This window comes from Elaeis guineensis, chromosome 3 (genome assembly GCF_000442705.2).
Source record: "Elaeis guineensis isolate ETL-2024a chromosome 3, EG11, whole genome shotgun sequence".
Classification (NCBI taxonomy): Eukaryota; Viridiplantae; Streptophyta; class Magnoliopsida; order Arecales; family Arecaceae; genus Elaeis; species Elaeis guineensis.
Window position 1 is genome coordinate 108,085,109 of NC_025995.2, and position 25,147 is coordinate 108,110,255.

Genomic DNA, 25,147 nt, shown 5'->3' on the forward strand with positions numbered 1-25,147 from the left:
CAGCTACTGTAGTTTTCATTCTGCAGGACTACCCACATGCTCAGCAAAATAAGGAATTCGCAGAGGGAAGCGTTTAGTCGTTTCATTTCAAGTGAAATCAACGTTGAAATCGAATTTCCATCTCGTCCATATACCAAACATGCCTTTTTCTCATCTGTATCTGTAACATCTTCACTTTACATGTACATTCCCTGGCCATTGAAAGTGAATCGGAATGCTGTTCCGATCCTATATACATTGCGGTCCCTTTAAAATCAAAGCCACAGACGGGACTTCTTCTCATAGAAAAACCTAAACCCGCAAAATACAAGGCACACCATCCAATTAGTTGGAGAATGCATTAGATAGCGTGTGATTCCCAGCATCAAGGATGACTTCATCATGGCCATGAGTGGTGCTGCGCTCAGGATGCAAGTAAAAATTACATAAAATCTTAATGGATCAACAAAGCTAAGAAAAATTATAAGTAGATCCGAAGTAAGCTCAAATTACCTGAGATAGCTTAATGATGACATTCTGTAAAGACATGTAAATACCAGGAGATGCAGTCCAATAGAGTAAAAGAATACAAATGTTCGGGCATATCTGTACAGATGAGACCCAGTAGTTATTTTGAAATCAATCTTAATCAGGAATAGACAGGATATCATAACATTTGGATTGAGGGGGGGGGCGGGGGCGGGGGCGGGGAAGAGGAGAGGGAAGAGAGGTGTAACTTGCGATTTTCATGAGCATTCCATTTTATCTCCGAAACAACACAGAAAGAGCGAGAAAATGCACAACAGAAGGTACAAAATGTGGTGGTTTCGCAACTTCCAGTACAGGATCAACCTGTCACTGTAAGCTATATTTGAATACATGTGATAACAAGATGACTTCTTTATCCTAAGTCACGTCATGAATAAATCAATTGAACATTGAAAAATCTAAAAGAGAATAACAAATATTTTGACTCTTACCTTTTTTTGTTTTTGGTAATGCCTCTCTTCTGAACATAATCCAAAAGCAAAAACACTTCGTTACAAAATTAGGTGCTATGATCAGATAAGGTGACATATATAATTGGGCGCAGAGGATCCAGGCTCTATATAATTAGGAATGCAAGTGGGTTTACAGGAACCAGATCTTACCATACGCTACTTGATTTTTAACTTTAGATTTGCAGTAGTCATGAAGTGAAAACAAGATCCAAGGCTTCAACTAGATTCAATATAAATTTCTCAAACCTGATCAGACATGACCACTTCATAGGATCTAAAAAATTAGTTCAAGAAATCATATCCAACATATCAAGCCGGGACCTGACCAACCTGAACTATGAAGTGACTGGGTTACATCTACACATGAATGCTCAAAGGGAGTGAAATATATCATCCTTGATCCCACAGATGTATCAGAAAAAACAAAAATAATTAGTGTTAAACAAGTGAACCCTAAAGGCCTTTATTCTCTAGACCACAGGCCTAGGCTTTGGGAGTTGGAACATAAGGGAAGCTCAACAATCTCTACCAATCAGCTAGGACAGCAGTGTTGCTATTATATTTTCTTCATTGGTCTAGTATATAAATCATAATATTTGTCTTTGGTGTACCCAATACAATCAATTCAGCCAATATACCTTGTGCAGCGTCTGAATGCTAAGATTGTTAAAAGTAGACAAAATTTGAAAATTAAATCTAGTTGAATGACAAATGGGTTGACTTTGCACCAAAGGGCTACCTGCTTGGTGGCATGGACTATTACCAAACCATGATAGAAAATACTGGACATATATTAGGGTATAGACATGCACAGAGAATTTCTAACAACCTCATGCAAATTTGGTTCACCTATTAAGATGCTTTTCTGTTTTATGATCTTCCAGAATTTGCCAAGAATATTTCCTAGAAAGAATATGTCAAAGACAGATTAAATGTTGACAAAACAGTGGAATGGAGACCAGCTTTCCATATAGGCATCTCGTAGAGTTAACAAACTGGAAGTCTAACACAACAGAATAGTGAATTAAACTAGATAACTCTTGAAAAGTAGATTAAGATACAAAGCAGAAAGAACTTGAGCAAACATTTAAATAAATTTACATAAAAAAAGAATATGTCAAAATCATACTTGTTGCCAAGAAGAAAACGGCCGCTGCTAAGTGTAATTTTATCTCTTAGACCAAGTTCCTTGTACCTTTGATCCCTTTCCTGAATCAATTATAAATGGCATATTAAAAGAAGATTCATGGAACAAAAATCATTGAGTACAACAATAATGATAGCAATGAACAGAATAATGTTCTACATTCTGGACACACGCATGCACGCACACATATATATAACTGTTATGGCATGCCAGGAATTTAGAATCAGTAAAGTAAAAGCAAAATAGTAAACAGAATATGAAACATGATGTGCATGCTTCAAAATGGTAAATTGATACACTAGATAATCTCTTCCAGGTCAAAACCAATGTGGGTAACTATTTTTTGTATTGCTAAATAAGCTTTGAACGAGGAACATGTCTTCAAGATCTAATAACATCTACTATAAACCAAGCACATGATCTGCACGTAAATATTAGGACAATCTTAATTTCAAATTAAGTTTCAAGAGAAATATTTAAGCTCGACAAAACTAAGGGAGGATACATCAGGATTGAACAGATTTGTAACAACTTAAACTAAATTGACATCTAAGGATGATAATAGAGGAATGATACTAAGGAATCATATTATAATTTATCCTTCTGTGCCCGTGTTAAAAAAAGGCAAGATTCTAAGAATTCATCTAAAGAAGGCATGGGAGCAAAAGGCATTCAGATACATGTGCCAACAAAGAGTTTGAAATTCTTTTTGACAAATTTCTAATGGTTAGCAATTTGGAATAAGCTGACACTAGCTTGAATCATAGTCTAAAAAATGTTTGGAAAAACTTGCACTAATATCAGAGGTAGCCCTTGATAGGAATGACTGGCAAAAAAGGATTCATAAAGCTGGCTCCAAGTCTCTAAATAATCAGGACATGGCTGGATGGTCCTGATAAACAGAAGCTTGCCACATAAAGTTAAAAAGAAGCAGTTCTACCTTCTTTGAGAAAGCAGCAAAAGGATTTATGTCATCCTCATAAATCTTCTTGTACTTGGATTCAACATCTGAACTGAAGCCACTTTCAATATCTTCTGCACACTGGAAGGATCACAGAACAAAAAGGAACAAAAATGTTAGAACAAAAACTATTGCAATGCAAAAATTTATAGATCATAAAATTGTATGAGCAACCTTCTTCGGTCCTCTAGAGACAAGCTTCTCGAGACTGTAATCTTGGACATAACGGATCTTCCCATAGAGTTTCACATTATCAGCTTTAGTATTCTCAAGTTCTACAGCTAGCATCCCCATCTTCTCCTTCAACTGCCTCATTTCCTATAATATATGGCATTAAAAACACAATGGAAAACAAACTTCAGGGAATTAAATGCATAGCTGCACTTGGTATAGCATCAGAATCATACCTCTTCTGTTTCTCTCAAGCGTGTTCGAAAACGATCACGCTGATTGCAAATTACTTTTAGCATAGAACTTTGATCTTGATCTGAATTATGCCTCTGATCTGTACCCTATTGTGTAATAAACAGAGAAAAAAAATGAAATGACAAAATGTAAGGCTGAAAATGAAACATCAGGAATTTCATTATTCTAATTGACTGCTCATAAAACAGACACAATATGTCATAGAGGCACTGCAAAATAAGCATACGCATTTTTTTGCCAAAGATATGAGCATATGGATTTAATGGCAATGAATTCATGAGACAATGTCGAATATCACATTATGCTACTAGAAAAAGTGTATTAAAATTATGTATCACAGTGCAAATTATTCCTATTAGCTGTAGTTTTCCAGGCCTAGAGTTGGCATGCATCCAAGACCTGCCAGGAAATGTTCTTCCCATCATTGATGCTCTTCCAACCATGTAACAATGATTATCAATGTGAGGTGTAGATCCCAATTTTATTAGTTTAGTAGAGATTAACCATACATATCATTACTTAAAAATTCATTTATAAGAAAAGTACATTCGGTTTCTCATTTTCAACTTCGACACAGTTTAATTCTCTGTTTTTTTCTGGAGTGAATTGTGATCTTAAGTTCTTAAATAGCAAAGCCATTAGTAACTTTCTGGACTATTTCACTTAGTATAGGAGGCTTGTGCTTGAGCCTGAGGCACTGCTAGTCACCTGGCCATCAATATGTATAGATAGGAAAGGGACTAACAATAGACAGTGTCTTTATCCTCCAACTGTCAAACATGGACCTCAAATTTCCAGCCTCTACATGTTAGCTAAGTCAGGTTTGCATGAGTACATTCCTCTGCAACAGACAGTTCACTCAGCATGATAAGCCATTCAAGTTTCAAACACTAATGTTCAGATAAGACTAGAAGTTCCACAAATTGAGCTAGTATATACTACAAAATGTATTTAATGCATTAGCGCATCATTAAGCAACAGCAGATTTATTACAATCAGGCACTACATAATATAATCAATACACGCCCTAACTTGTTGATAAATGCACCAGCACATCATACATTGGCAATAGCTTCATTGACAGCCTAATGTACCTTCACCCATCTCTAAGGCTAGTAGCTTTTTAAAAAGCAGTTGCCCTGGCTAGTAAATGATATCATAGAGTTGATGACTACCGGACCTAGCTTCATATTGAAGCAATCAACGGGCTCCTACCACTTTTGGCCTCAAGAATGTTAGTGGCTGTTTCTCTCCTATCATTTGATTTTGGGAACCCCATCTTATGTTGCATGGACACAAGTACTGTCTTAAGAAGCCTGCCAAGATTATCACATAAAAAATAACATTTGTATCTGCTTATGCATGCATCCATTGCCATGTATATAAACTTTTCGCACACTAAAAGAGATAACGGACACCGTTATATATCAAAAATCATTTTAGCGCGATAATGTTTTATTATTTGAAGAAAATTCAATGTGTAATAGTCAAAATGTTTGTTGGATAAGAATCTGTGGTAGATGCATCTGGAGTCAAAAAGTTCGCAACTCTTAATATCTTCAAAATCCAATATGGCAGTATCACAATGCTTCTACATATCCATAAAACTAGTAAATTTCATGCCTAATTTTGAGAAAATGCTTTTTGAAATTAAAATAGAACAACAAACGGCAACAGATTAGCACTAACTACCCATCCACATAACTTTCGCCCATAAGCAAGTCACAGCTTTAAAAACTGAGACCAGTTCCAGATCAGTTTTGGCCAAAACTGAGTTTTGATTTATGAACAAACCATAAAGTCTGGTCAGAAAATATAAAATACAAGCTTCTGTCAGCATAATAGTGAAACACAGGCACATTAGATCTACATTTTAAGTCCGATCATAGCTCGATTTCAGTACTGTGTCTTCCTATTAGCTGACATCAATAGAAAAACATACAGTTTGGAATTTGCAGCACCTCTTTAGGTCCTCTTTTCATTCTGCTTGGATACTACAACTAAGAGGTGGTCTTTTGCATAAAAGTTCCAACTTTTCTCTTCAGAAAAGAAAAACAGAACAAGTCTTCGATCGATCAAGAAGAAGCAAAGTTACCAACTTGACAGAAACAAGACAAAAACAGGATCTAATTAACCAAGGTTTTAAATAGGGATAGCGGGCATGCTGCCATCCCATATGCTGAGATGGGGCACCATCCCGAGAGTCGAGATGGGACGAGTTGGGATGGGACATCCACCATTCCGAGTGCTGGGATGCAGGTGTCCATTTCATAGAGAAACTGGGACAGCCCCATCCCATGGTATTTAAAACCTTTATGTGATCACTGAAAAATCTGACAGAAGAAAAGATGGAGAGCATCCATAATGAAGAAAAAAAAAGGAAGGGAAGACAGACATATGGTTTAATTCCTCACAATGTGGCACAAATTTTATTTAGATTATCCAAGAATCAAATGAATCTATGATAAACATGAGCTGGTCACTTATTAAATTATATAAAATGTACATTACTTACCTATATCAATCTTATAACTTAATTTTCATCCTGAATGTCCAACAGCCTATCTACAACTTTTTCTGAATATTTACAACTTCTTTCAATGAAGCAAGCAGATCATGAGAGAGAGAATACATACCCAGAAAGAACACCACAGGGAGGAATTGGCACCAAATCAAGGAGGAACAAGAATATGCCAAAATAGGCTCACCATAATGCTTAAAAGATATGAATAAAATATAGGATTGTGGAACAAGTGGTATACCATCTTTAGTTATTTTCCTTAAGAAGCACACATATAGCAGAAGCTTGGAACCTAGACCATTTGCATGCTCAAAAACTAAACGTTTCCTTTCTATATGAGCAAATAACAGCAAATGACTTGCTAATGCCAATATTGATACCTTATTCATGTCATATAAATGCCTTATGATGGTGCACAACAAAATTCAGATACATAATCATATATTTGATTGCAGTGTTCAAATTCCATTGGCTTGAGGAAAATAAATAATTAAAAGAAAAATTAGAGTAAATGAGAAAAACTTGAATGCAAAAAAAATGGAAATTTGCAGGATATCGGAGCTAGAACCTGCAAGAAAAACCATACTAAGAACAATTTAAATTTAAGAAGCTAACCACTGGTACCTCAGAAACTTCTCTTGCACCAATCTCCTGAAAATCCCAATCATTCAAAAGCAAGCCCTTCCGGTCAGTTGAGCTGTAACCCTGTATCAAAAAAGGAGTCAAGATAACATTCAAGGAAATTAATTAATAATGAAATAAATTCTTTGATTTACATGATAGATATGTAATTTTAATTGTATCCACACATATGCATGGTAGTTGTATCAAAGAAAATTATGTCCAAATTTTGTCAAAAAGTTAAGACAACAAAATTAAGATGAAACTTCACAAGAGATGTTAACATGAGGTATACATTGGAAAAAGGGAAAAGCATATAAGCAACTTTATAAGCGACTGTAGCTGAAATAAACAAAGAGAAACCTTTAGTATGTCATCTTCGAGTTTTGTAATCAACTTCTGTTGTTCATCCACCTTCGCAGTTAGTTCTGCAATCTTGGCTTCAGCTGCTTCCAGCAAACTTGTTTTCTCCGAAATTTTAACCTTAACAATAACATAAAAAAATGTTATAATGGAGCCAGCCATTAGAAACTGCTAATGGCGAATAGCAGCAACATTCAACCAACATTTGAAAGGATTGCTTTTTACATATATGAAGTATTGGGTGAATAGCAACAACTATCAACCAATGACTGAAAGAAGTAGTACTACACATATAAAGTAATGACTAATGAGTATATAAGAATTCATAAGTAACTAGCTCAATGTATTAAGGCCAGGCATTTCCATGTATTAAAAATTAAGGAAAAAAATGATGATGATATTCATGTATCAAAGCTAATCCAGACCTTCAATTGTGTCAGTTCATGCTCCATTTTTCGGTTCTTGTCAAGTAACAGGGACTCCAACTTGCTCATTTCTTCCCCATTGGTAGCCAGTTCCCAGTCTTCAGCCTCAATTGAGTTGTAACCAACCGCCTACATAAAGGCAAACTTTAAGCGTGAAAACCAGAATGAATTGGAAAGGCAGTAATCTTTGAATTGAATAAGAATGAAAAATTTTTTGAATGGAAGACATTCTCATCTAGAGAAGTACAAAGAGCATCCCGAATAGCCCAATTTTAACATGAAACAGTTCCAACTCAAATTATAAATATTAGAAAATCATGAAAAATATTTGCAGAAAACAAAGCAAAACATATAAACCAGATATAAACAGGATAGATCATAACTTTAGCAATATCAAACATAAGACTGGAAGAAACCCTTTTTGTATGACAAGGACTTAAAGTGGGGGAAAAAAACAAATATTAAAATCCAGATATATATTGGATATCTATGTAACCCAAAATTTTATTACAATGACCCAAATTTCCTTTCAACTTACAACTAAAATATAATTTACATGAAATGAAACCAACCACAAAGATCTTAGACTCTAACAAACTCGTATGGTGACTTTTAACTTGCCACAGAATCCAGATATGATTGAGAGGAATCAATATTTAAACCATATCTAAAGATTTCTCTTTCGAAGAGGAGTCTCATTCAAATGTAAATTAGGAAACGTTAGATTCAATAGATCCAGGCCCTTCTCATTTTCTTCTCCTCCTCCCCCTAACATACCTTGAACCTTCTTTTCTTTCTTTTTTTACTTCTTCTTCAAAAAGAATATAGAATCAGCTGCATCAGATAAGCATTATACAATTTCTTAAAACACAAACAGAAAATTTGTCATTTACATAGCACCATATAAATAGATCTTTCTAACATGAACCCCATGTTCAAACTTCTAAACACATCCTAAAAAGTGTATATTATCTACATACTGATAATTAACTCACACTTTTAATCTTTTTCCATTTCCCTTAAAGAACACCACAAACATGTTTTTTATATTGTCTCAATGTCATGAATTATGATCAGGAGAAAGAGATTCAGAATTGTTATAACATTTCTAATATATAAAATGAACATGTAACATGGAATATATCCAAAGAACATCCTGGAAAACAGAACATAACAATATCAAAATTAGTTGGATAATGATAAATACATGAATTTCAACTACATATTGGATACAGCTAATGTAATGCATAGAAAGCTCTATTTTTTACTCTTCTCTAAGCAGCATATTGCAAACTCACATAATTATACCTACTCCAAGCATTTCTCTAACACGAGGAACAATTTAATTAGCATTTATGTAGCCCGGTATATGGCTTGCTATTGACAGTCTGTCAGAATGCAGCAGCAACAATCAAGCACAAACTAAAATTTCAAGAAATTATAACACATCTACAACTTCCAGAAAGAACCAAGAATAAGAGGCAACAAAAATTTAATAATATATTAACTTAGTAGAAGCACCTGCAAAATTTTGACTTTTTTACGCAGATCATCAACTAGTTTTGCAGTGGGTCTTTCTTGAAGCTCTTTTCTCACCTCCATAAGAGCAGTCTCCTGTCAACAAATAAACAAAGAATATAAAAAAACTGAAGGAGCTACAAGTTTGCAAAATCTACTTGTTGAAGGTTCTGACTTTTTGACCAAATATGCACACATGAAACAGCAGATAATGGATGAAAGTCCAGGTTGCGGTCACATGGGAGTGTTTTCATTATCATCATACACTACAATTAAACTAATATACATGCATATATACATATTATTAAAAAAATATAATGTATATTATATACATATGTGTTTATGTACGGCTAAGAACTCTCCATGCTAGCATGTGCATAGACTAGCGATATGAAAACTGGAGAGAGAGAGCGGGAGAGGGATCAACTACAATGTGCTAACAAGATTTTGGCTTGAAACCTTTTGATGCAAGACAAATCACATGTACAAACATGTGTATGTGTTTTACTCTGTGTATATCCAGGGCTTCAAATCCCATGAGACAGAGCTATCCTGATTTTCCCAATGGAACAGGTCGCATTGCCATCCCGTCCCATCTCAACACTTGGGACAAGGGTTGCCCCAAGACGTGCCGATTAGGATGCTACTCGCTAGGACAATGGCAAGATGGTCCTACCCTAACACTCAAGATGGTACCCCATCCGGATGTCCTACAGAACATCCTATCGGGACTGAGTCCCCAGTGTATATGCATATATAGGGTGATAACATGCTCTGGACACAATTCTATTGCGGATATAAATGATCCTAATTGAGGATGCGGAACATTTATCAAGATCTAATAATTAAACGACTAAAAATGGGGTGGTATCTGTTTTGGAGATTTCTTTTATCTATGTTTCACGTGGATAGAAGTCATAGAACCAAAAGTTCAAGATGAAAAAAAAAAACTAGTAATTCAACAACCAACACTACCAATGATGATGGAAGCATCTTAAACACATCATAACCTAAACTTAGCAGATTTAGGCACTTTTAAACAGTAGAAGTAATTGCAGCTTCAAATTAGAAGTGATCCTTCTGCAGCCATTTGATAGATCCAAAACATACTTTTGCATCAATATATGTAGATGGCATATTGTACATTCTGCACTGATAAGATTTGGACTTTCTCTCTCCCTCCATGCACAGAGACAAACACGTGCTATGCATGCGCAAGAGTATGTGTATTAGTCTTGATAAGTGAATTTTCAAATGGCATTGACATATTGCAGATTCATAATTTGCAGACACATGGAGATAATCATTTATACGTAAAATAAAGCTGTCTTATAATGCATCATGAAAACTTTAAGAAAAAAGTTATGCGCTCATAGAGAGAAGACCGACAAATAGTGATTTCCTATATTTTTCTTCTAAAACTAATAGCATTATATTTTTTTACTAGTTTATTAAAATAACTTTAAGTATACTTAAAATGTCAACTTAATAATTTGAACTTATTTTTGTGAAAATATTGAAGCTATATTTCATTGCTGAATAAGCTAACCCAGAGTACATGGGTTTATTTACTCCTAACTCCTTACTCCTGAATAAGTTGCTCCACCATGTAGGGTGGACTAGTTTATTCCAGGATAAGCAGAAAAGGTAATTTTACTTACTGTTCAAAATACCCATTTTACTCTCAAAATAAGAATTCTACTTTTTTAGCACTTGGCAGGCTAATGTGGAATAAGTGGAACAAAGAGGCCTTTATTCCATTAAATCCTCTAGTAACCCACAGCAAAACACTGCCTAGGTTATCATGCAATACATAGTAGACAGCAGTTGATCATCTACTTAGACTCCTATGCAGGTTATGCACAGGTATACCAAAAATTTTGCGGTTCTGTCTTTAGTCATGCACCATAATCTTCATCAAATGCAGATATAGCACAACAGATTCGTTCTGCATGAAAGACACTAAACCTACTCAGGAACATAAAACCTAAACAAGAGTTGAAAAACTCAAGCAATCATAAAACATAGAATTAGTAATAGTTCAAAACCTTTTCATTGAGTAATGCATTCAACTTCTTGATCTCCTTCACATGCTGCTCCCGCTCACTGGATAATGCAGTTTCCATATTATGAAGTTCCATGTTTAACTCCGAGATTATCTTCTCCTTTGCATTCAAGGAACTTTCAAGGATATTGCTCGACTCCAAATAATCACTGAAAACAAGCACTTGATAAGATCAAGAAAATGCCATCTAGAAAGCAAAACTTCTCAACCTACCAAAAAAATCTAATAAAATTACTGTTAATGACTCAATGTATTAGTTTTCCAACTATTTGCATATGCAATCTGGTAAAAAAAGAACTTAGAAACTGCTTAGCAGCCCTGACAACCTTGACAGCAGAAGAAGAAGAAGAAGAATTCAAAAACATAGGAGAAAAGATGATGCATAAAATCTTAGGCAGACATAGTACATCCATATAACCAGACCTCCGATTTTCATCCTCTTCATTAGTCGACTCCAACTGAGAACGCAAAAGACCCTGCATGAGATTATTAACATTTTTTGAGATTATTAACACAAAATGTTCATAGTCCACAAAAAACTTGAAGGAAAAAGATCTAGCACAATAACGTTAACAATATGCATTAATGATGGAAGTACTAAAAGCCATGACTTCAATTAAAAAACACAGATGTTCATAACACAACCATAAACCTCCTTCTCGCCTCATTGTATAGCTTTCGTATTTGCATCTTTAAAAATAAATTTATAATTAGAAGTTAACTTTTAATATGTCTTGTCCTCCTCAAAGATCAATCACAGCCTCATACCTAAAAATCCTAGAAACCTAAGCTTGCAGTGTTGCAGATCTGTTTGTTAAGATTAAACATTCTAGTTGAATCTGTTCCCAATACAGATAACCCTCTTTTGCAACAAATTTATCTTGAAACATCTGCCTCAGCGAAAGCTTTCCAAAACACATTTTACTAAATATAAAGAAAAAAACCACACGTATGGTATCAAATGAAGTCGCATCAAAAGGTAAGTGAACCATCGACTTGGATGTTCCTGAAGTCGATCATCAGCTCAGATCCATTTTTGCAATGAATCATATTATTTTGCCACTGGATGACCCTTATCTCGATTGTCTATTGCTTAACAGTCAGATCATTCAGAGGGTATTCTCATGAGTCAACATTTGAATTGTATATCATTCTTCTGCCATGACTTTTTTTCTAATATAAAGAACTTAAACTTATGGGCACTGAACCATAGCTTTTTCCCAACTTGTAGATTGCCAAAATAGGACCTTCAGTTAGTACATCATCAACTGGCAGACCTTCAGTCATAAAATGCATCTAGATCTCCGACTATAGAATCTTATGCTAGTGGATATTTAAAAATTGGGTCTTGATTCATTAAAATTGCCATCATTGACTTGCCATATGCCCAGTATGTAACAGTTAAATTTCCTATTGCCTATGTGTCATCATTTGTCTTGATCATTGATATATTTTGATGGGTCACATCTAGTGGAGGAGAACCAAGTGTTTATGCAGTTTTGGTTCTAAGGCCCAGGATTTTTATTTTATCAAGGTGGATACATGTCTAAATGTGTCCTTGTGGTCCCTAGGTTCTGGATAGCTTGATGCTCATCTTACTTGGCTGTGGACCTTGTGGCATGGCTCTCACAAGGATAGCAACCTCTTTTAGCCATGGGAAGAATCAGAACCTAGGAAGGATTGGAGCTGATACCATACTGACAACAAATTTTCCCCTTAATATTCAATATTTCTTTCTGGTTCTGCTAAAGTCGATAGTTTGAGTAAGATTAGTATCCCGGGAAGAGTTATCTGTATCTGAAACAATTGAATTTGGATATCAAGAAAAGGTCTGTAATAATGCAAGATCTAGACTATTGTCAATCACGCCTACTTAAACATATTCTAGGTTCAGTCAGAAAACGGTTATCTATTAGTTGCATAAGCAGGTACAATATAAGGTCACATGTTTCAAGTAATGTAACCATTATAAGGAGCAATGACAAATTTGACAACTCTTGAAGATACAAATGAAGCCAAATTGAAAGATAGAGGAAGCCAAAAGCACACATACTAAATCAGAAACTAATATGACCTCAATGAATCTAAGCACAAATAAAGATGTACCTTTTCCCTCTCAAGACTAAGTAACCGTGTCTGAGCTCGTTCAACCTCATCCATTAGAACATTAACCTCAGCTTCCTTTGCTGCTCTTTCTTCCTCTAAAATCATTGAAAAAATGTGCCAAATAACATCCTTTAGTTCTTATGAACATTACAAGGCCACTAATGTCTCATAGTGGTACGATAGAAAGAAAGATCCCATTGTCATTTTGTTCAGAGTAAGCACTGTACCTGATTGCGTACGAAGTTCAAGCAACTGTCTTTGAGCGAACTCGTGTAGTTTCTGCATATTCGACACACTTTCCTTGGCTTGCCGTAGTTGATCCTGCAATAGAAGTTCCCTAACACCATGCCAGGATGGCAAAAGTTACTAGTTTCAGTCTCCATCACATCAAAGTAAATTGGAAATTTCATGTTTATGTGGCAAAATGATGAAGCTCTTTGAAGTCTCAGAAACTTATTTAGAAAAATACAGGGGCACTGGACTATCAAAGTTATAAATGAACAGGATTACCTTTCTTTCAAGACTTCAAGAGTTTTCTGGTTTTCTTCTGCCAGGCTACGTTGCTTCATTTCCACAATCTCTCTCACCTTTTCCTCCATCTAGAAAAAAAAACTCATTAAAAAGTAAGTATGCATCACATAAATATAGATGGTCAGTTCACGTTCAAGTTACAGTAAAACTGGATGAACATTCCACTACCTGACATGTGCTTTAGTCTAAATAACCAATTTAATGGTTAAGATTCATGATAGAGAGAAACAAAGAAATGTGAATTAAGTAGAGAATGGTTTAAAATGGGTACATCCTTTAAGCCTATGATATTGGTATTCATTACTTGATGTTTCACTAATCAGTACCAATTTTACTAATATCTGCATTATCCCTCTATAGTTTCTCATTTTAATGTTTAAAAGATTTACTGTCATAAGAGCATGTGTTAATATAGAACTATTGACTTTCTTGATGTTAAAGACAGGGTTCAGGCCCGATTTTACTTCCAATATTTTCTCACAATTTTTTTTTTACAAAAAAATTTGGTCTATTTAGGGCTTGCAACTAGCTCAATGCAGATGAAATCCAGATGAAATGTACATCTTTAAAAGGGAATGGAGGAACCACTTTCAAAGCTAAATTTCCTAGGATTTTAAATCCTAACATTGTACATAAGGTTACAAGTACTTCCCGCAATTCCAGTAATTAGCTGGACCAGGATCTTAGAAATTACTCAAAATCAGAAGAATGGGAACAATAAATATTACTGACGTGAAACTTCGAACTATGACTTCAATATAAGTCAGCAAGTGTCATGCAAGTGACTATTCAATAGAAAATATCTGACTTGTTAACTTTAATGGCTGTAATTGCATCAACTTGTTAACTTTGATAGATGTTATATATTTTTCTATTCATCTGATTGATATACACTCCCATTTTTTCTAGTTTTTCTTTCTAAAACATAATTGAGAGAACAAATGAAGAGCGACTAAATATACTGAAATATGGAATGCATTTAATGGATTTCCTTCACCCGATGCCCAATGGGCATTGCTTTAGACACAGAATCACACAGGCATCAGCATCATATACACTGGATAAGTCCCCCAGTGCATAACATTATTCTATATTGAAAGAAATGCTCAGATTAGACAATGAACTCAGAGAGGAAAAATTATTAGAAGAAATATTTTCCAAAGATTAATTAAAGAGCTATTTGAAATTCAATAACAGATCTAAATCTGAGTCAAAGCCAGTCAGAAAACACAATTTTCAAACCTTGATAGATTATGAACAAATTTGATTCAGACCTTCACATATCTAATCCAAATCCAGAAACTTTACATCCCTAAATTATATAGGAGCTCCCCTGAGATTGATCTGAATTCCACCTTCCTGATGTCTTAATTCTGCTTGGCATCCTAATCACTTGTATTTGTGAATGCACAGATATATCATGATCTCTCTTATGATTTTGTTGTTGTTGTTGTTGCTGCTGCTGTTTTCCCCCTTAATTGTGATAAACCAACATAGCATAAATCTCAGCGTGTCGTGAGGCAAAAAACTTTCATGAAAAGGTTTCTCAAACACAGGTGAAAGATTTTTAAGAGTTTCACTCAACCAGCAAAGAGGCTGTTGTGGGTGTGCTTTCATCCATACCATGGCCTCAAGAGTTCAGTAAAGGTGGTTTATTATTAGCTTTTTAAAGTTCATTGCAAATCCAGTGGCAATATGTATGTATGCATGCATGTATACTAGGAAACAGGACTACTATCTATAACGAATTGATAATCTATGAGCATCCAGATAATCCTTAGAACAAGGGGGAATTTCTCACTTCTACTATCAAGAAGACAAAACAGAGACAAAAAGGAATTGAATGTTCCAAATGATGTATAGGTAAATGAGCAAGGAAAGTCAGATTTAAATCCCACCATCTAGTCCATTAGAAAAGGAAGAGATGCAAAGCACAAGAAAGATATACAACAAACCTTGTGCCTTGACATAAACCACAGACAACTGAATTAGGGGAAAACAAAACTTAGAACTGTCAATGACATTGTGCTCCCAATGATGCTAACCTGTTGCTCAAGCTGGCGGTTCCGCTCTTCAAGTCTTCTAATTGTAGCTTGCTGATTCTTTAGATGAGTAGCTTCAGTCCGGTACTCTTCAAGCTCAAGCTTCATCTTTCGATTCTCAGACTCAAGTTCAGACAGTTTTTGGTCTTGCTCCTAAAAAAAGAACCAATTATAGCACAGGACAGCCATTCAAAATGCAAAACTTCTAATAACTAGAAACAGCCACTTCAAAACATATAATCCTACACAGGAGAGATGCAATTCAGTAAATATGACATGATAATCCAACCAGAATATTTACATCGGCAGATACTGCAATGGTTAACAACTTCATAAGTGCAAAGTAATAGCAGGGAAGAAAATGAAGACAAAGTGCAATGATTCCTAAAGGAAAAATACGAAGTTAATTCTTTAGGAACTTACAGCAATTGAAGCAAGAGCTGGATAAGGATCTGGAGCTTCATAAAGCTTCTGGTAAATGTTAAGAAATGAATTTTCACCAAATTTTGCTCTCTTGGTAAGATTATCAACTTCTTCTTGATAACTCTTAAGCAAGGAGTTAAACAAATTTAGCTTCTCATCTGCAGATGCTTTCTTGAAATCTGTGCAAAAAGAATGTAATTACATGCATGCCTCAGAAAATGACAGGTAATATTTGGAAAAATTTTAAATGCCACTTTAGCTGAGAACTTGCAGGTATCAGAAAAAAGTGCTACCAAATAATATCAAGCAGGTGAAAAGACATGTAGCATACCCAGTATCAGAAAAAAGTACTAACAAATAACACCAAGCAGGTGCAAAGACATGTAACATACCCCGAGTACTCTCTGCAAGCTTCCTCCTGTTCTTCTGGCTAATTTCCTGGTTTTCAGCAATTCTTAATCCCTGTTCATCCAGACCACTTCGTTCTTTTTCTAAATCAAATTCTGTGACCACAATAAAAGAACATAGGGTAAAGAAACTTGGTTATAGAATGACAGCTCCTTCATCACTTGAAAAATTGTAGACTATGAATGCAAAAGGTAAAGGAAACTTGGTATTCAGCCATCTATATAATGTAAGGAGAAAGCAATTAAGAAAAAAATGGGGAGGAGGAAAAATGTCATCTTTACATCATTAACTAGTAGAATGCCTCGAACATGAATAAAACATATGCCATTCGAATTAGTTTGTGGATATAGTGAGCATAGAAAGTAAATGAGAAACTGATAAAATACATATACTTCCAAATATTTAGAGTATTAAATTGGGCATCCAACAACTTTGACGGTAGCAATAAAAAATTTATTATAATGGAATTCGCACTGTCAGAACTCAGCAGAAAGACTGGTAAAACAACCTTGTGCGAGATGAGATCATTACTCTACAATTTACATTGTTTGCATTGATGCAGATAGTGCTTTTTACAATGATATGTCACACCCAGCAAGCCCAGGATGCCAAATGTCATATCTGTACAGGATATGGATAATGGAACATGGATATAAATGGATTTTAAACATATATGTCTTGCAAGCATTGCATGAACATTGATACATTAGGGACCTTACAGGACAGAGAGAAGGCTAGCTAAGTTGCACAGATCATGATAAAGAGATATAAATGTGGATCACTCACAGAAGATGACCCTAACGCATGCTGATGTTCTAGTGATAAGCAGATATTTGCATAGGAGTTTGATAAGCAGATATTATGTGATGGACGATGGATTTAAATAGGATAGCCACATCCCACAAAGAGTAGATGAGAACTTATTTGCATGGAAAAAACAAAGAGAGAGAAAATCTCACTGTTAATAAGTAATTATTGCAATAAAAATTAATTGAAATGGATGAGATAAAGCTTAACTTATATATTTGCATGAATGCTTCCAGACTGAATACAAATATTAAGTAACGACCATCATATAACAATAAATAGCTGTTATGTCCTTCTTTCAGACAAGGAAAAAGGTAGTATAATATTATGCAACATTACCATGTAGAGTTATACCATGAGTTATAAATAGAGGAAGAGCACCATTCTTGTTTATTCTACCAAAACAAGTGCAAAAAATGATATGTAGACATAGATTTATGAATATACATATGTGTATAATGAATCTGTGTACAACATACAAGACACCAATTGGAGGCATTCAATTATGTGTTTCTTTTTTCTTTTTTTCTTTTTTGTTTCTTTTTGCGGCAGAGGGGGGCAGAAGATGGAATTCCTCCAACACAAAACTTTCCTCAGTTCAAAGGAAACCAATACTTGTCTTTTTGTTGATGGTTTCTACCTCATAATTTCTTTGTTTTCACGAAGGCAGGACAGCATTTTCAGAAAAGCAGAACTCTTCTAGACTGGATGCTTCTTCCTGAACTCAATCAATGCAAAATCTCTAGATCTTGTATCATCTCCCATCAATTGTTGAAATCACATGCAATCTATAGATACCATTGCCAGAATTGTCACAACTATAAATTTGGTTTCTTTCCAGCATTTACTTTTAAAACTCTAATTACCCCAACATTGTGCACCATATATGACATATATGTGACAATCAAGAAGCAATAATGATATTCTTCCTGAAATTGTTTGCACTGAAGAAAGATGTAGAATCTTTTTAAAAGGACTATCAAGCTCAGTGACTTAATTTCATGACGCTCTTCACTCAACAACTGTGAAAAATGATTGCCATAGAATTGACAAACTATTCAAAGGAATCCTATTAAGGAAACATTGTCTCATTTCTCATTTCTGTAACTTGCTTTTTCTATTGGACCTTCTCATTTAGATCTCAGCTTCTTGAGAAAGCAAATGTTTAGCTGACAGATTAGGGTAATAATGAGATAAACAGCTAACAAGCAACATATACAGGTCCAGTGTAGTAAAAATGAGAAAAGGATTAGACAACAGCATGGGGATGGAGATTGTGCTGCCAAATCAGCAAAAAATATCCAGCATTCTTTAATCTATTCATTTCTTTATCTGTTTAATCTCCTGTTGTTCCTTTTGCCCTTTAAGACCGATTTTATGGTTGTCGTCTGAACTAGGATTACTTATTCTAAAGTTCAGGTATTCTTGACCCAAGAAATAGAAGTTGCTACATGTAATTATTGTTGCAAAAATGAAAAATGATGAATCCAAAACCATTGCACGCACTCTCTGGAAAATAATGAAGGATGAACCAGGTACTTGATAGACTTTATATACTCACTTGCTGACAAATTTTGTTTTGTTTGCTTCTCTGTTTGCTCCTTCCTAGCTCATTCTTTATTTATGAACCATCATCTAGAAGATATGCCTCTTTAGATGGCCACATTACCAAGTCACAATGCAGATTGTGAAAGGCATTATTATTTACGAAGAATATTGTGACTAATCACACATCTGCCCATAAGCAAAGCCAAGGGGGACCAATGGGTGTGACTGCCCCCCAGAAAATAAAGAATGACTTCTAGGCCTCCAACTAATGTCTTAAAACTTATATGGTACCATCCCACCTTAAAAAAACAGATTTTCCTGAAAAGTAATATTAATATCAATACAAATATTGCTTAATAATCGTCCTGATTGTATAATGCCATATTTCTTGGTCACCAATAGCTAAGTTCCCATTCCAAATCTCACTGAACACCCTTTGACCTTGTTGGGACTAAGTAGAGAGGGCCTCATCTAGAAATATGGCACCCCATTAAAATAACACAAAGATGCCTGTTTTCCTAGCCTCATCGCCTAGTCAACTTTTTTTAACATCACCTTCAGATGGGTCAGGAGAATTTCTTTATTTTTTTAACACCATTAAGCAAAGCCTTGTACCTCAGACTGACTAACTAGTCCCATTTCCCAAAGTTTTGAAACAACAATATTCTCTTCTACTAGAAGGACGAAGGGCTAACACAGATATACCTTTTTGAAAGGAGGAGAAAGAGATTGTGTTTTTCTTAGATTTTCCTACAAGTGATGGATATGACCAAGTGTTCACGCATTTTCATTCCACAATAAACATATAGTATTGGTAAGGGCCCCATAAATAGTCCATGTAGTGCATAACTTGATACTATTGATAGTTCAGTCCCACTTGGTGCAGTATTTGGAAATCATGGTGAACCCATATTGACTTCCCCTTTTCCATCACTAGATCTTTAGTACTGCTCGATGTTTCTCTTGGAGAACCATTTATTTATGGTAAGATCCTATAATATTGATGGAGTAATACTGGGGAGAGAGAGGAGAAGTGATGTGCTAGGAGAAATAAGTCAGATCCAAACCTTTAGGGCTAGTAACATGTGAACACAAACCTTGGGGACCTAGTAGGCAATATGCTAAATTTCTCCTTGAGTGAAACCCATCATATAAGCGTATCCCATTTCTTGGTGCCACACAGGAACAATGCTAGCCCCCTCATCCTACACTTGCACAATGAAGATATTTTCTAAAAGAACTATAGGAATAGAAGGATGCTCTCTTACTTTTACTGAACAATTAAGATGAAAAAACTGCTCTACAATTTATTGTGTTTGTTTAGAAATTTTCGCACAAGTTATACACAGAAATGATGAGCAAGGCATATGCCCATATAATGTGCCATATCAGAAAAATTATCAACTCCAACAATTAAACAAAGCTGCCTGGTTCATGACATAGAAAGCAAGAAAGGGACAACAAAAAGATGTATCGTCCAAATCATAAATAAATATGAGCATAATACAATGATAACCACCACTGCATAAATACCCTCATACAACTACGAGTAAGCATACATGCATGTATGATATCACAGGATTTCTAGATACCCACGTATGGGTCCGAACCCAAAGAATCCATCTACCATATCAAAGGGGATGGATGGCAATGTTATTGTGAATGAAGAATAAGTTAGAGTGTCTTCTACAGGACTTCGTAGCTCTTAAAACCAAATTCTTGTGCTGCACTGGCTATGGCCATAAGATAAACCTCAGCAGTGAAGATCACTGGATTACACCAAGACCTCTCAACAGAGTCCATCCTTGCATCAGTAACAACCAAACTCCAGTGCTGCACTGGCAATAGCCATAACATAAACCTCAGCAGTGGAGATCATTGGACAGCAACAATGCCTCTCAACAAAGTCCATCCTTACATCCGCAACATAAAATTAAAATAACCCTGATCCACGAAAGATTTCAATTTTACCCTCGAATAAAGGGGTCTACATTATTTAAATTGTCTAACGGGTACCCTTAATATTTTTCTTCCCCACCTAAAAGCAAGATCCAGACCCCATGACCATCAAAAAACCACAAGAGACTCCGATACCCCAATTCAAGGGTCGAGAAACTGCCTTAGAGAATAGCAACGAATGCTATCTCGACGCCAGATTCATTCGTGTTTGGCACACGAAATCTACAGTTTTAATTGAGATCAACCCACATAACGACTCGCCTTCGATTCCAAGAAGGTTCTCTCAGCAACCACCACCGTTAAACATCCAAGAAACCGAAGAAAGAGAAAGAACGAGATGGGGAAGGCCGACAGAAATACCTCTCCAAAAGCTACAAACAACGGTGATGGGGGATGGCAAGCTCCCTTTGTCTCTCTCGGATCCCGACTGGTTCACCTCCATGGATGAGGAATAATGGGATCTGCGACTTTCTTTCCCTCTCTCTCTCTCTCTTCGATTAGCTTTGGGTATTCTTGCCAAGATCGTTAGATGAAATGGGTATTCCTGAAGAGGGGATTATTTCTAGGGTTTTTTTTTTTTTTTTCGGTAGAGAGAAATGGTTTCATCCCAGATCCGCTCCCCTGCAAGCAGAGAAGTCGGTGTTCTTTGATGCGTGACGTGCTATCGGACAATTTATGTTTTCGTGGGTTTCTTTGGGGGTTTGTTTTCGGGCCGGGAGGTGGTGGGGTTTGGTACGATCCGACTTCCTGCGATAAATAGATAGATTTATCGATGACCACACTTTAAATTTTAAAATCAACTAACTATCGAATAAAATTATTAACCGTTTATTTGATTTTTGTGTAGTTAGTGGGATACTTTTTTCGATAATACGTAAGATAAAGAGAAGAGAAAGTAGTTGACTTTGTTTCACCCTTTTCACCAAGTCAAATTACTTCTGGAGGTGTTAACCAATGATTTAGTTCCCACCTTCGGTATGTGTTTGGTTAGTTAAGTTGATGAATCTGTTTTTTAATCAGTAGATAACCAGCAAACAAACAACCTAAAATTACATCCTTTGTTTTAGGGGTGTTTGGATACCTGCTATTTCACCAATCAAGATTACTTAAAATAAATTAGCAGATGTATGTCTCAGTTTACAAATGTTTTATAATTGTATAGGAGATAACATTTATGTGTTGTATCCGTTGAGAGAATTGACATGTTTATTCCAAGATTGCTGTGTTTGAGAAAGTTTAGATTCTTAAGGTTTTTGTATGCTCCATTTCATAAAAAAATAAATAAATAAAATAAAATAAAAATACTTTGCAAGTATTAGACTTCGCTTTAGGGGTCTCTTGCAAGTTGTCTTGTTATATCCGACAATCAAGACGAAGCGCCGTCAACAACCATATAAATGAGACTATGAAAAACTTGGTGAATGACTTTAAAAAGGCATAAAAATGGAAGACCAATATCATGGCAAGCACTTTTTTATTTTGATGGAAGGGGAGGAGAAGCATGTCTAGTGGGAAATCCAAATTTAAGGATATTATCCTAACTGTTTGCTTTATAAAGTAGAATATGTGTTCTGATATTTCTATAAATTTATTCAAATGTAAAGTAGTTATATAATTTACATGTTTTCAAATCTTTACGTTAAAGGATGGTCAATAGATTTTTTTTTTTTTTAATTGTTGTTATAGAACTTCACGGGATCTTTGTGGTAGCTTGGAATTGTTTTCTTAATTATCATTAACAATCATTAAGTTATATATGTATATGCTAAATTTCATTTTCCTGCATGATGTCTCTTTAAGCTAAGATAATTTACACAGTGCATTGCCACTAACTTAACAACAACTGTTAATATTTATCACAGAACTTGTATTCATTATTTTGGGTATGAACATGTAATTTTTTTAGGAGACGAATATTTGAAAAGAAAAAGATATGAAAGCATAGTTAATGTTATTTGCAAATTAGTCCAATATCAATTGAACAGTTATTTAGAAAGCACGGTACAGCATGCTTCCTCCCCAATCTCTGGGTCCTAACAAATGTCTAAATGCTTTGAGATTTATAGGCTTTTAAAAAATTTAAGATAAATTATGTTTGTAGTTTTTAAATTAAATTAATTTTTTTTAAGTGATCCCTAAATTATAAAATCTTAAACTTTAACCCTCCAACTATCCGAACTCCTTTAATATTATCCTCAGATACAATTTCAATCATTTTCTCTCGCTGAAAGTCTGATCTAACAAAATTCGATGCTTATGTGGAGTAAATTTTACTTGTATGGCTCACATCAAAGTTGATGTGGCTTATATTGTTTGAAAATATTTGATGACATGGCAAAAAAAAAAATTATTCTTTTTACCGCTCTTGCTTCCCCTTCCCTCAAGCCCCATCCTTCCATGGCCATCTTCCCCCGAGCTCCGCCACCTTCTCCAATTTCAATCGTCAGGTCCACCTTAATCATGGCCCCTTTCAACTCTCCGACTTTGGATCCTCCACCTCCACCACAACAGCCATGGCCGCCTGCTCCGCCACCATTAGTGTCCTCTCACCCACCTCCACCTCTAATCTCAACCATTGCCATCAATGTCCCTTCACCGCCTACTCCCCCTTCATCGCCTCCATCGCTGCTCGAAGCCCGCGGAGAGTGATCCACTTTGCCGTCCCCATTGCTGCTCAAAGCCTGAGGAGAGTGACCCACTTCGCCGTCCCTGTTGCTGCTCGAAGCCCACGGAGAGCGACCCCCTTCACTGTCCCCATTGCTGATCGAACCCTCTGCGTAGGATGGTTCACCGCGTAGGGTGGTTCGCCATGGAGATTTGAGACATTTGGAAGAAAGTCCACATTTGGCTTGCACCTACGACGCCACCGCCCGCGCCCTCCATGGCCTCAAGGCCAAGATCAACTTCCTCCTCTGCCCCAGCTTCCCTTGCCCTTCCTTTCTTCTCCTCCACCACCATCGCTGACATTGGATTTTCCTTCCACCACCACCATAATCCCGACTCCCCTCAGCTCTCGGTGTCATCCTTCAAGGCTGACAATCTCTGCATACTAACAGTAAGAAAGCAAGGAAAGGGGGTTGACGAAACCTTAGAGGTCGTGGATCATGATCCGACCGTCATTGAAGAGGTCCGATCGGGTGATGTCGACACCGTTGATGAAGATCTTGAAGGCGATAGGGGAGGAAGAGTTGGATTCTGGGCGAGAGGCTGTGGTGGTAACGATGAGGCAGCGGTTTTGAGTTTGGTGCCAAAGGCAAGGTTCGAACGGCAAAGTAGATGAGGGCGGGAACTACCATGGCGGAGGGGGCTACGGCGATGACAGGATCAGAGGGGGCAGAGGAGGCTACGATGGAGGCAGAGGGAGCTACGGTGAAGATGATGGAGATGAGGGTAGAGACCGCCATAGTGAGCTTTTGAAAGTCAAGATTGGCAACGATTGCATCAAGGAGAATTGTCTGATGTAGTTCTTGAGGTGACAAAAATTCGAATCCGATGAGTGATGGAAGGAAAAGGTGGTTGGAAGTGCTTTTATCCATATCATCATTTTTTTAAAATATTTAAATTCAATTCAGCAAAATACTCCATATAAGCATTAGATTTTATCAAATCAAACTTTCGATGAGAAAAAATGATCGAAATCGTACCTAAGAACAACATTAAAAAGATTTAGATAATTAAAAAATTAAAGTTTAAAATTTTATAATTTAGAAATAATTTTAAAAAATCTGACTTAATTTAAAAACTACAAACATAATTTATTTAAAAATTTAATAATTCTCCAATACCCTGGATATGAAAATTCTGAGATCCGCTCTAAGTTAGAAAATTGATCTTTATTTGGATGATACGGAAAATTTATACGAGTCCAAGTGATCACTCTTGATTTAATCTTATCCCAACCTGCACCAACTTCCAATTCTCCACAGGAATTTTAAGAATTTAAAAATAAAAAAGGAATAATAAGACAGCCTTTTAACATTGGAACCGAGCAAGGTGTACCGACCTACGATACATCGGGTGCCTGACCGGCGGGGCACAATATACATGCAAGTCTCTGCGAACCAGGATTGGTGCCTATACCGTCGGGGTCAATAAGCAGAATTTAGAACCTTAGCCTACATGATTCCCAGAACCTGACCACCAAAACTGAAGAAAGCTTTCATAGTTAACAAGCTAACGAAAGGAATCACTAGCCAACCAAGATCCTGCAAACCTTGAAGTACATTTGCACGTTAACAGAAGACCTTTCATACTACGATTGAATGAAATACTTTCTCAACCAAATTTAGATTCTTC

General features: G+C 35.9%; 1 protein-coding gene across 1 annotated transcript; it reads right to left on the bottom strand.

The window, feature by feature from the left end:
* Positions 1–56: 56 nt before the first annotated feature.
* Positions 57–21,430, bottom strand: LOC105041072 (protein CASP). Its single transcript, XM_010917865.4, has 19 exons — positions 21,212–21,430; positions 16,522–16,632; positions 16,130–16,308; positions 15,710–15,859; positions 13,644–13,732; positions 13,361–13,470; positions 13,134–13,228; positions 11,451–11,503; positions 11,011–11,176; positions 8,966–9,058; positions 7,445–7,573; positions 7,020–7,139; positions 6,660–6,740; positions 3,496–3,600; positions 3,263–3,406; positions 3,068–3,169; positions 2,110–2,189; positions 493–585; positions 57–397 (listed from the first exon to the last, which is right to left on the bottom strand). Exons 1-19 carry the CDS (start codon positions 21,291–21,293, stop codon positions 325–327), a joined length of 2,055 nt encoding a protein of 684 aa, XP_010916167.1. The 5' UTR covers positions 21,294–21,430; the 3' UTR covers positions 57–324.
* Between the last annotated feature and the right edge of the window lie 3,717 nt (positions 21,431–25,147).